The sequence below is a fragment of the Zootoca vivipara genome, chromosome 13 (genome assembly GCF_963506605.1).
Source record: "Zootoca vivipara chromosome 13, rZooViv1.1, whole genome shotgun sequence".
NCBI lineage: Eukaryota > Metazoa > Chordata > Lepidosauria > Squamata > Lacertidae > Zootoca > Zootoca vivipara.
In genome coordinates, this window is record NC_083288.1 from 10879556 (window position 1) to 10892969 (window position 13414).

The 13414-nt window shown below is 41.9% G+C and overlaps 1 protein-coding gene across 14 annotated transcripts in view; it reads left to right on the top strand.

The window, feature by feature from the left end:
• Window positions 1-13414, top strand: part of TANC2 (tetratricopeptide repeat, ankyrin repeat and coiled-coil containing 2) — a 196449-nt gene that overhangs the window by 124089 nt on the left and 58946 nt on the right. For all 14 annotated transcript variants that reach the window (XM_035136412.2, XM_035136410.2, XM_035136417.2 and 11 more), the window contains one exon: window positions 11780-11928. In XM_035136412.2, coding sequence (XP_034992303.2) covers window positions 11780-11928 — 149 coding nt within the window. The remainder of the gene's footprint in view (window positions 1-11779; window positions 11929-13414) is intronic.

A 13414-nucleotide genomic window follows, 5' to 3' on the forward strand; every position in this document is an offset into this window, starting at 1 on the left:
ATTCACTCAGTCTTGGGCTTGCCCTCTCAGCTTCAGTGTTTCCCACTAGTAAATTGAGACAGATGCTTTTTTACAATGACTTTCACATTATTAATTCCACAATAAAAGTACATTTTGTGTGTGTGTGTGTGTGTGTGTGTGTGTGTGTGTGTGTGTTAGAGATTTGTGTAGGCTCTCTGTGCAGCCCAAATTACAAGAAGAGGCATGATTGAGGTGAGGTTTTACATTGTCCAGGTCAGCTCATGCTGTTAACAAGGCATCTCAAATCAGGGACTCTTTTAAAGTCCCAAGTTGCTCTGTTGGCTTGGGTGCCCAAAATTTCAACATTTTGCAATTTAAAATAAAGCAGCTACTGCATCTTTTTAAAAGAGAAAAGCAAAAGCAATCCATTTATTTTTATTCTGCTGTTTTTCTTTCTATCTCTCCCCCCCCCCCCCCAGGATTATGTTAGTTTTGTTCTTAGCTTGCAAAAAGCTTTGGGTCATTCTACAGCATAGCTGCCAAGTTATCCCTTTTTTAAGGGATTTTCCCTTATGCTGAATAGGCTTCCTCGCGAGAAAAGGGAAAACTTGGCAGCTATGTTCTACAGTTTGTCCTGTTCAGTTGAAGGGCTCTTAATGTGATTTATTTATGTGCTTTTTATTCTAATCCCTATCTGTTTTCCAACAGAACACGTTTGATTTCACTTATTTTTCCTTGGATTTGGGCTAACTTTTACATTACGCCACCCCTGCTGCTGCTGCTGCTGCTGCATGTGTGCTGTTTGTTGTCCTATATCAGGCACCCCCAAACTTCGGGCCTCCAGATGTTTTGGACTACAATTCCCATCATCCCTGACCACTGGTCTTGTTAGCTAGGGATCATGGGAGTTGTAGGCCAAAACATCTGGAGGGCCGCAGTTTGGGGATGCCTGTCCTATATACATTTCCAGTTGTTGTTTTCCTCCCAGTTTTAGTTTGCTAACTTAAAACTTCATCCTGCTCTCTTTAGTTTCAGGGTACCTGTGATTTCATCAAATTGAATTACTGTTGTCCAGTATTATTAATAACTGATGTTTTCTCCCTTCCGCTCTGTAGGCCTCATACTCAGATAAGCCTGCTTGTCTCTGAAGTAGGCTCCCAGTGGAGTTGCTCATTGCCAGGTGTCATTACCCAAGGACATCTCCAGGGGACAGGGAAATCTGTCTTAGTTTCTCATTTTTCCAGTTGTGTTCTACACATTTCCACATCGTTCGCTGAATTGTTTTTTAAAATGTCCTCATGAAAAGTAATCAGCACTTTAGTGTGTATTTCTCACAATGCACACATTTTTACATGCCGTTTTGCCTAATACAGTCGTACCTTGGCTTTCGAACATCTTGGCTCCTGAACAAATTGGCTCCCAAACAATCGAAACCCGGAAGTGAATGTTCTAGTTTTCGAACGATTTTGGGAAGCCGAACGTCTGATGGGGCTTCCGCGGCCACTCTTTGGTTTTTGAACGTTTTGGAAGTCGAAAGGACTTCCGGAATGGATTCCGTTCGACTTCCAAGGTACGACTGCATACTCTTTGGGGGGGGAGCAGTTTTCCCTGGTAGAATTCAAAGCAATTTCCCTAAAACATTTTTTACTAATATATGCATTTACTAGCTGGCCCTGCCATGCGTTGCTGTGGGTTATTTGTGTGATTTCCCCTACCCTGTGCCGATCCATGATGTATCCCTGTGATTCCCCTAATCCTCCACTCACCCCCCTGGCTTATCCCTGTGATTCCCCCCTCATCCCGCTCCCTCATCCCTGTGAATCCCCCAACTCTGTCCTGATCCATGACCTATTATGCCCCCTCTTCCCCCCACCCCCGGCTTACCCCTGTGATTCCCCCCTCTCCTCCCCCTAACCCCCCCACTTACCCCTGTGATTTCCCTCCTTTCCTCTATCCAACCCCCCCCCCCAACCCGGGTTATCCCTGTGACCCATTCATTTTGCACACAATAATTCCATAATAATAAATAATTATTATTAATAATTCCACCAATGTGCGTGTTCTGTAAAAAAATTCCCTGTCCCAACCCTGACTCCCCTTCCCATGTGTGTGAAATAACATTTATATTCTACCCAAAGGCACGGCCCTGTAAAAGGCCCATATTCAGTTGATTCTATGCTGCGGCCTATTCGCCCCACCCCACCCCCTGGCAGGCCCCTGAGTCCACTCAGCCTAGTCTGCAAAGCCGAGGCGAGATACTGTGGAGAGGGCAGGTTTCATCCCTGTGTCTCCCCCCCACCCTGTTCTGACCCATTACCTATCCCTGCCCCCTATTCGGCCCCCCACCCCAGGCAGACCCCTACCTCCACTTGGCAATGTTGGGCCTTGTTGCTGTAAAAGGCCTGTTTTCAGTTGGTTGCTGTGGAATTTTGTGATGTCATCTGGTGGCGTGGCTTTTGAGGCAGCAGTGGGCGATCTGCCTTTCTATTGGATGCTGCTGGAGTCTTCAGAGCTTCTGCTGGTGACGTCTAATTTGGGCACAAAATTGGGCCACTTTATTTGGTGTTTAATCATTATTTTAGGTATGAAAGGTTTGCTTTTTTGGAAAAAAATTTGTGCCAGATACCTCACTGATGGGCATGGAACGTTGTGGCCAAATTTACTCCAGTATACACATTTTTTACATATTACTTGGCTGGAGAACTGCACCAGAAAATGCAAATTTTGAAGGTTGGCCATGTTTTGGTTCACATATTATTTCTAAAAGTGTAATATTTACTTCCCTTGTCACTAAGAATTGCTGCAATGAAAGATTTCCTGAAAAACAACAGTAGCCCCCTGTCTACATCTCAGAGGAGGATATCTAGCGTAACCATTCAGCTACATTGGATTCCCCCCACACACACATCTGACAACTTCGTGGCTATGGAGGCTCTAGGTAGATGAGGGAACTTTGTCTGTTATTAACATATTGGAAGCCAAAACAATTATTCTGGTTGGTTTTCCCCCCAGTCTTTTGAAATAAATACTAACTAGGGCACTTAAATCTTCCATTTCCCCCGAAGTGCTACTCTAGACTGTAAACCATAGAGAAAATGGATCGGAAGTTAATTCCTAAATGAGATAAATCAAAAGAAAAACTTTGGATTTCACCATTAGCTTAAATGATAAAGAATGTTACATTTAGCCTTGTTGGCCTCTTAGGAGGCTTTGCAAGTTGGGAAATTAATGCATTCTCTGGGTTCTTTAACGGGGTGGGAGCAGATATATCAGAAAACCGGATACCAATGTGGTTTCAAAATGTTGAGATAAGGGAATTTCTTTTAGCAAAATGTGGTGTGCAGTGTATTGTCACTCATTTGCTAATCTGCAGGAAGTGTACAACATATGGTCAACTTTTATCTTTATATAGCATAACCACTCAAAAGAGCTCCCTTGTCAAGAAGGAATGTGGTAAAAATGCAGCATTCTATCTACTACTTCATTGCACTGGCTCTCTGCAACTTCAAAAATACATTAGCAAGCTGGACATGTCAGTGGGGGAGAGATTTTTCAGGAACGTTTTCTTTTGAGAGCATGCCATTCTATAATGGCAAGTCTGAGGAGATGGGCATAAAGGTTCCCCAGTACTTATTTGACTCATGTTGATGATATCAGCATTTTTCTTTATTTAGCCATCACCTGAAATGGGACCTTCCATCTGTAGGCAAGGCCCCCACTTCTCATAGCTACTGCATATATGACCCAAAAATTCTTTTATGCATATGGGTAAGAGAGCTATGAGGTTAAGTTGCCATCTCACTGGCAGACAATGCCCCCCTGCCTTGGTCTGTGTTTCCTTTTCAGTGCTGGATTAAAAACCTTTTTATTTGTTCATGCTTTTAGTTGTTTTAGTGTGGATATATGATATTCTGCTCACCTGCTGTGTTTCTGTGTTTTTTTTGGTGATTGTATTGCTTGGTGATTTATTTTTTGTAGGCTTCTCTGAAAGTTTCATTTGAAGAGTGAGCAATAAGTACATTTAGTAACATAGATCTTGTTGACTAGGGCAACAGAGGCGGTTCGAATCCTGAATAAATTTAGGGCAGAATAACCAAACTGTTGTGGGAATATAAAGTATCCTGAAGTTGCAGACTCAGTTTGCCAGTCAAGCTAATGCTGGGCATCTTCATACTTAAAATGGCTCAAATATTTTGCACAACGTATTTATTCAGTAAGGAATATTTAGTCCTAATTGTGCTTACAGTGTCCACGCTTGAAACTCGGGTGTGTAAAGTAATAATGAAGACGTGCATTGCAGCATGGAGGACATTTTTCCTTCTTCCTCATGAACCACAGTCATCCCACTCATATTTAAAATCTAGCGGAGGACCTTCCAAATGAGAGTATGGGATATTTCACTGTCTAGTGGAGGCCCAGCACATATCCTGCGGGAAATTAAGTATCACAGCAAATGAAAGCTAAACAGTAGTTAAAAGCTCAACTTTGGGAAATTGTTAAATGAAATGTGAATCGACTGTAGTGTCTTAGCCAAAGGTTTGTGGCTGCAAGACTGCAACTGTTAACTGAGCTGGAGAAAGGAGGAGTTTGTGCCTTACCCAGCTTTAGAAAGGTCTGCCTCATATTACAGTAATTATGATTTATCATGTTAGGATTTTTATTTAAAATGTTCCAAATTTAGTTTTAATATTTCTATATTTCCTCCTGTAGTAGTGTTTTTGTGAACTTTTAATTTATTATGCTAAACAAAGATCATTACTTTGTTGTCCCAACAACTGTATATGAATAATGTGAGCAACTGTGGACATTCTAGGTTGCATGATTGCTGACCTTCCATTAAAACTTGCCCCCTCTATTGAAGCCCTGTCTTTTTTTAAAAAAATATATTTTTATTAATTTTCCAATTAAAACCAATTATATCACATTCGTTATTTCAAATTATACACATATATATCAATCAAACCGAATATTATGCCAAATCATCTAAAAATTTTTTTTGGGGTTCCCATGCTTCAAGAAATTGGGGATTCCTCGCAACCGTCCACTGCCGTCTTTTTTCTAAAGTTCAAATCGTCTCTCCAAGTTCATAATAATCCGAATCTTTCCCTTATAGTCACATAGATGTTTTCCACTTTCAACCGATTGTTTCCCAGCTGCTGAGATAAATATCAAACAAGGTTTCACAAATGTTCTTTCTCCTGTGTGGGTTAATCAGTCCAGCCTCCCCATAAATCTTCTTGGTCTGGAGCTCCCTGTTGCGTCAACACGAAGCAGCGCCATCTTAAAAAAACTCAAAACACTTTCGTTTTCTCTCATAACCGGGTAGATTAACGATCTTTATAAAATTTACAGCTTTTCCAGGCAGAAGACCCAAACATCAAACCATAGACTCTTGGTAAATTAATGGATCTCCTTGCCCTATAGCTGAACTTAGCTTCAGGTCGCTGCTCCAATTCAAAGTGCGTCACAGCTCATAAATCCTCCGAACGCGTCCAGGACTCCTTCCGTCCAACTAGAGGGGGGCTTTTCTCGTCGGCAACTCCACATCTTTAAAAAATATGCTCAGTAACAACAGTTTATAAAGTTCAACTCACACAGTCTTTTGCTTCTCTTTCACTCCAAACAAACCAGGACATCGCGTCTGGGAAGGTACGAAGTAACTCATATGAAAAAAAATAAAAAAGGACTCACTTCCCTTATCGCTCCGTCCCCATCAATCCTTCTTTCAGATGAAATACAGCCTTTGACTCCTCTCCCTCAGCAGCATAAATTTCTCAGCAGTAAACAGCGCTTCTTCCCCTCCTTCTGAAGTATGTCCATAGATTTAAGCCTAATTATCTTCTTTAACCATGGAAATCCCCGCCATGCAGATTAGCGTCCGGGAGTCCTGGCCCTCGTAAGTGCTCAGCCCAAGCTCCCCCCACTCCAAAAACAGTCGGAGTGGGTCTGGGGGCATCGCGGGCCAGCGGCCCCTCTCCGTAACCCCCGGAGAGGGTAGGGGGTTGCCATTTACTCCCCTAGCAACCGCCAAATTCCTTACGAAGGTCAGAGAGATGGAAAACAGGTCCGCCATTCCTGCCGGCGGAAACCGGAACCCTCTATTGAAGCCCTGTCCATGTAAAGGCCAAATGAACCAATGAACAGAACTGCGTGTGAAACATGTTGCAAATTATTCTGATGAAAATTACTGACAAACAAAGTACTGTATGTTAATCTATTGAGCTGGATTTTTATAAGCCGTATATTCTACAGAGCAGACAAAAGGAGACAATTCTGTGTGGGACAGAATTCTTCCCTATTGGCAGAAGAGTACTTGTAGAAAATGAAAGAATCTCTTCCACATCCTTTCCCCAAATAGGAGACCTTAACTCCCCCCCCTCCTGTTTTGCTGTGAACTGTTTGAGCAGGGATCAGACAGACTTCTTGTAAATCCTCTTTTGCATCATAGCAGAACACAAGTCACTTTCTGGCTATCAGTGAACAGGGGTGACACGGTTGTGTCCTAAATGTTAAGATTGCAGAAAGAAAAGTAATGGTATATTATTAATAATACAGTAATCTCCTCCTCCTCCTCCTCCTCCTCCTCCTCCTCCTCCTCCTCCTCCTCCTCCTCCTCCTCCTCCTCCTCCTTATTCTTTTATTTATACCCCAACTTTTCCCCTGACAGGGACTCACAGTGGTTTACAAACAAAATAGGAACAGCTAAAAATATTTCTTATCATTAAAAAGATTAAACATTAATAGAAATATACCGCATGTACAAGAATCTAATGGGCACCTCAATTTTCAAAACCTTGAAACCAAAAAAGTATTCGCTGGCAAATGTAAATGTGCCATCAAATTTTATGCACACCCTAATTTTTACGATGTAATTTGGCCAAAAATGTGTACATTACACTCAGGTAAGTACGGTATATGTTCACACACACACACACACACACACACACACACACATACCCCAAGCACGACATGGCACCAGCTCTTTCATTAAAAGCAGTCAGTTCCCCAACGTCTATTGGAACAAGATTATCTTTACCTGCCAGCAGAAGCACAACAAGGAGGGAGCCAGTCTTAACTTTTTCTAGGGTGGGAGTTTCAAAGTCTGAGAGCAGCCACAGACAATATGTGTTAATGACCATAGTCCAGCAACTGCGAGGGTGGAATGAGGCAAGTGGGAAGGAGAGCTTCTTTGGGGCAGCATTTGCCCATCTCTTGGGCTGCCCATGTGAATGAAGTTCACTGAGCTAGTTGCTGGGTGAACTAAAGGTGAATTAAGTTTGTTTTAGGATAGAATTTTAAAGGATTTCTAGTTAATCAATCTTTATGTTCAGTCCCTCCTCACCCCCAACAGGAGGCCTGAACTCCTAGTTTACATTTTTAAAAAAAGAAAAGTCAATCAGGCATCTTTAAAGAATGTTAGAAAGCAAAATGTGGAGGCAACTCTCTAAAACTTATTTAGGCAAATATGGAGGCGCTGCTGTTCCTAAGGTTGCTTAGTCACTTAATCACTGTTGCTAAGCAATCAGAAAGAAGCAATGTATTTTTCCTCCAGGGGAGATTCACACTCTTCCAACAGGAGCACTTTGCAGTGAGAAATACAGGAAGAAAATAAATGATGACTTGTCCTTATCAGCTGTGTGGAAGGCAGAAATCAAACAGGGTAATACAATAATTGGGAAAGCTTCACCTTTCCACATTCTGTCAATCACACATTATATTATTTCAGTATAGCACCTGTGTTACTTTTTTACCCTATACTTCAGCACAGCAGCCTGTAACATTCTGGATGCTATTTTTGTTGTTGTTGTGGATGAACTGAACTAGCAGTTCACTTTGTTAAAGGAAGAGCTTGCTCTTTTTTGGACAGGATGAACCTGTACTAGAAATAATAGCTGAAAATAGTTGATGTGCTTTGAGTACATTTTGGTTAATAATCCAAAGAAAGCATTATCACTAATATAGAATGTTGCATATATATAGGTAGAATGGTTGAGCTAGCTCGAAAAATGGGCAAGAAATCACCGAAATGGAGTTGCTGGAAAAGAATTGAACTGTTGATGAGTAAAAACTTAATTAAAACATACTAGAATGCACTGGAGTCAAATTGGAGAAGCTACAATAACATTATGGAAGAAATACTAAGTTTCAAACCTAAAATATTCTTTCTAAGCATTAACAATATACAGTATGGAGAGAAAGCGGGGGTACTGTTCCCTATAACAGCCAAGCTAATATATGCCAAACATTGGAAAACTCTAGAAATACTTAAATTAAGGGAATGATATGTAAAGTAATCAAATACATCTGTTTAAAGTCAACTAACAAGGGCACTGTAGAGGAAACAGGAAGCATGTAATTAAAATTTGTTTGAAACAGAATAGAGGGTTGTATTCAGTGTAGCGCTAAAATAAATGTCTTATTAGTGCAAAAATTTCTCCTTCCGCAGTGGAATATTCTCTCACTCTCTTCCTCCTGTGCACCCCTGAATCTGGTCTAGGGGTTCCTCTGAAACAGATTGAGGGGTGGTGGCATGGAGGGTTTTCTTGAATACTGCCCAGGGTGATTATCTAGTACAAAGATGGGATGCAAGATAAAGTACGGTATTCTGCAGCTGGAGCTTTGTATGGCACTGGAATCAAAGGTGTGCTAAAGGAAGAAAATTAGATCACAGAGAAGCTGACTACATTGTCTGCATCTGTCTGTAGGGCAGGTCCCTGTGCCTGAACAAACTTTATTGAGAGTTTGAGGAAGTAATGGTGATGCTCTAGGCCTCATTGACAAATAAAAAAACGCACAAAGCTCAGAGTCTTGAAAGTTCTTAAGCTCAAGGTTGAAATTGCTGATATTCTAACCAAAGTAACTTGTCCCTAAGGTCAGCCTCCATCCCTGAGGATGGGAAAGTGTCCATTGTAACACCAGTTTTTTAAAAAGGGGAGGAGATATGGGAATATTAAAGGCCAGTTGACATATGTTATGAGAACACTGGTGAAAACCATTATTGATGATTAAATTGCCAAGTACATATTAGGGTTGCCATATTCCCAAAAGTGAAAATCCGGACAAAGTTGTTGTTGTTATTATATATATATATAGGCACATACAAATGACTGTTGCAAGAGTAAGTCTTCATGGATGCTGTGGCACCTATGTGCACTGTAGGTAGTTTGATTCCTTATTTGTTTGACGTGACACATCTTCTTGAGGGAGATACAGGAGAACATCCAAGCACCACGTTTCAGTTTTATTAATGTCCATGTATTGTTTACTCAGTGGGCACCATCCAAATACGAATCCTTCCATCCTGAAAGGAGCCAAATGGCTGGTGTGTGTAACACCCATATTGTTTTGTTACCTTTAAGCCCTAAACTGTTTGGGGCCAAGTTACTTGAAGTAATGGTTGTGCATATAGGTCCTAACATAGGGGTCAGCAAACCTTTTCAGCAGGGGGCCAGTATACTGCCCCTCAGACCTTGTTGGGGGCCGGACTTTTTGGGGGGCGGGGGGAATGAACAAATTCCTATGCCCCACAAATAACCCAGAGATGCATTTTAAATAAAAGCACACAGTCCACTCGTGTAAAAACACGCTGATTCTCAGACCGTCTGCGCGCCAGATTTAGAAGGTGATTGGGCCAGATCCACCCCCGGGCCTTAGTTTGCCTACTCATGCCCTTACAGACCCTGTTAGCAGACCCAGCGTCAAAATCAGTCAGACCTAGTAGCTAGAAAATGTTGTGGCCCTCTCACTTGAATTCCCTTCCATGGATATATGCTTTGCCCTTTCTTTAGTCACTTTTAAAACAGGCTTTTAAAGACTTTCCTATTTCAGCCTGCTTTCAGTTACTGTTGATTTGGAGTTGTTGCTGCTCTTTCTGGATTGGGAGTAATTGCTGATCTGGACTGGGTTGTTTTCATGTAACTACTGTATCTTATTTTAATCTTTTTACATGTGTACTATGTTTTTAAATTGTCTTTGTTTAAGCTGATAATAGTTTTACCTTGCAGAGTCTTTTGCTTGAACTAGCTGGATGCAACTACCTAAATAAATAAATTGCTCTACAGAGTTCCATGCAAAAATATACAGAGTTTTTTAAAAGTGCATAGACACTTTTTGTTATGTTTACCTCTTTTGTAACTGCATAATTAGCTGTTTTGCACTTTTCAGAGGAGCATAGGGGAACACAATGGAATGCTTGACTTGAATACGTTGTTATTTTATCCTAGAACTATTAAGGCCTCTTGTGAAATAGTGGCTCAAAATCTGAGCAGGTGTGGTGAAAATTCTTCTCTCAGTTTTATTTTGTATGAAATTGGATGCACAATAAAATGGTCTTCTGTTATGAATGAATTTCTCCTGAAAACATCCTGAGAGTATGAAAACCCCTTTTGAGGCACATTTTAAAGACAAGTTACGCTGCATTATTAATATTCCGGTTGTTAGTAAAATGACACACTCTGCTTGCACCGTATATCGTTCCAGGAAACAGCTGCTTAAGCCAACGACTGTTGCTTATTCTTAGAGTTCTCAGACATTTTCCCTGTGAGTCAAGAAATAGTTTCCCCCTCCTCCTGAGTGTAGCTACCGTAAGCTGCTGCAGAGTCTGGGGCTAGATAGAGAAGATGGTATGTCTATTCAGCACTTACTTGAGAAACTAGAAGTGTTCACTCATATAATCTGATCACGCCACATGGCCAGCCCCGACCTGGGCCCCCATTCAGCACTTCATCGGGACCATCTGGTTCTTCTGCTGTTGTTGCAAGTGCCACCACTACTAATCACTCACCTCCTCTCTCCTCTCCCTGGGCCCAGATGTGTCTCCTTGATGGGCAGGCTGGCAGGCAGGCAGGCAGAGACAGACAGTCAGACAGATAGACAGACAGTCATGCTTTGTAGAGCCCTTCTCAGTGTCGAGCCCATCAGCTTGTACCTAACTATGCTTGCCCCTATGCCAGCCCTGGACATCATCGTTCATACCATCTATGCCAGATACCATTGAGCGGTAGTTACATGGTATAAACAGCAGGATCTCCAAAGTCTGTGCATCTTGCTCATTGTCATATTTTGTACACTGCTGGTGTCTCTGACGAAAACCCACTTGCTTTGCTACAAATACTTGCCTGCTTCACTGAAAACACTGAGGAAGTTCTGAACTAAGACCTCCAGGAAAATAAAAAAGGAGAGTCCACTGTTTGTGTTAGGATCACAGGGTACAAATATCTGCAGAATGGGGTGAGGTTTGTTTTGTTTGCCTGTGTCACGGTGTGGTGTAATAATACTGTGACAAGACATGCTGCTCTTTGAGCCTTCACCTATCTCAATTCAGAACCGTCTCTCAGAACAATCTAGCTAAAAGCAGCTCACACATCCCCTTGCCTACTGCTTTTATGTTGTTCTTCTAGTATTAGAAGAGTTTTCTGTACATACAGACTCAACCAGTTTTGTTCAGAATTGTTCATAGGAGTTATTTATTTATTTATTTGCTTGCTTTGTAATTGTGGACTTGTAAATTTCTCTCTAGGAAATCAGAGTCTAAGAATTTGGTAACTTTGAAGAACTTTTATCTTCATTTATTTTAAAAAAAGTTTCTAGCCCTTATAACAGGCAGTTGGATTGTTTCTATCATATAGCTGCAATGTTTAGAAGTGAGCAAACACTCTTGGTGGGAGAAAATGGAACTATATATTTGGTATATCATCACCATTTAATTTGAATATTGGGAAGAGATAGTGAGGTGGGAAAGACCTGGGAAACATTGGCTAATGATGTTGTGAAATATAATTTTTTACAGTTGACATCCTATTTCCCCTCCTCTCTGCAGGTGAAGCTGAGCAGGAACTGGGACCCCCTCCATCTGTAGATGAGGCAGCAAACACACTCATGACTCGCCTGGGCTTCCTCCTGGGAGAGAAAGTCACGGAAGTGCAGGCAGGGCAGCAGTACAGTATGGAAGTACAGGAGGACAATCAGGTGGGCTTGTTTTGTGCCGATCGATAGTGATTTGACTGTGCCTTGTTCCTTGATTTGCAAAATGAGGGGTTCTGTTAAAAAAGATAATCCCTGGAAGCCATGGCTCATAATCTAAGATTCATGGGAGATTTCTTCATAGGCTCTCACTTCTCTAGTGGCAGAGGTGGGGGAACCATGCAACCATAGTAAATTGGGACACAGCTGAAGTGGGTGCAAAGCTTGTCCCCTGTGGCCCAACATGTTCCTGCAAGCTCAGATTAGTGGAGCAGGAGAGCTGAAAATAATGCCAATATATTTCACATCTGGCAACCAAAGCGCCCCTTTGGTTTCAGATGTACATTGGTAGGCGAGTCTAAAAAGCCCAGGACACAAATTTTCATGGCCCTCTAGCGGCTATAGTGGTTCATTTACCAGAAATAATGTATTTAGTATTAAATCTGTAAGTGTATACTCGATTGTGACCATACTAAGCCTCCTGGGCCTCCTAGACCATGGAAATTTGTGTCCTGGGCTTTTTAGTCTGGTCTACCAACGCACCATAGGGACCCAGGTGGCACTGTGGGTTAAAGCACAGAGTCTAGGGCTTGCTGATCAGAAGGTCGGCGGTTCGAATCCCTGCAACGGGGTGAGCTCCCGTTGCTCGGTTCCCAGCTCCTGTCCACCTAGCAGTTCGAAAGCACATCAAAGTGCAAGTAGACAAATAGGGACCGCTCCGGCGGGAAGGTAAACAGCGTTTCCGTGCGCTGCTCTGGTTTGCCAGAAGCAGCTTTGTCATGCTGGCCACATGACCCGGAAGCTGTCTGCAGACAAACGCCGGCTCCCTCGGCCTATAGAGCGAGATGAGCGCCGCAACCCCAGAGTCGGACACAACTGGACCTGATGGTCAGGGGCCCCTTTACCTTTACCTTTTTACCCACGCACCATATGAAACCAAAGGGGCACATTGGTTGCCAGATATGAATTTCCCCCCAGCTCTCCTACTCCACTAGATAAATATTTTTCTAGCCGCAGATGGGGGCCTCCCCTATTTACATTTTTAATGGGGGGAGGAGAGGTGGGACGTTCCCATTTTCAAGCTAGTTGTGGCTCTGCTACAGGCAACAGAGTTCGTGTGGAGCTCCCATTACCATGATCTACAAACTAATTTTAAAATAGAATGAAAAGAAACTTTTGATTTTTGAATGTTTATTAAATAAGTTGAGTTGTACATTCTAATTATGTTAGATAAAACAGGATAAAAACTACCACAAATAATAATTAGTAGCTAGGTTTACATCGATAACAAAAATTAACAAATATATCCAATCAATATTAACTTACTTAAACTTAAATCAAGTTAACCAGAATCACACACAGATATCCAGATCATTCCCAAAATAGAACAGAGTTGCTCTGCATCATTCCAGTATTGAATAAAAAGGCTTCATTTGTCAATGACGATATCACTGTGTTGCCTTCCCTCTATAACCTATCAAATTTGTAAGTT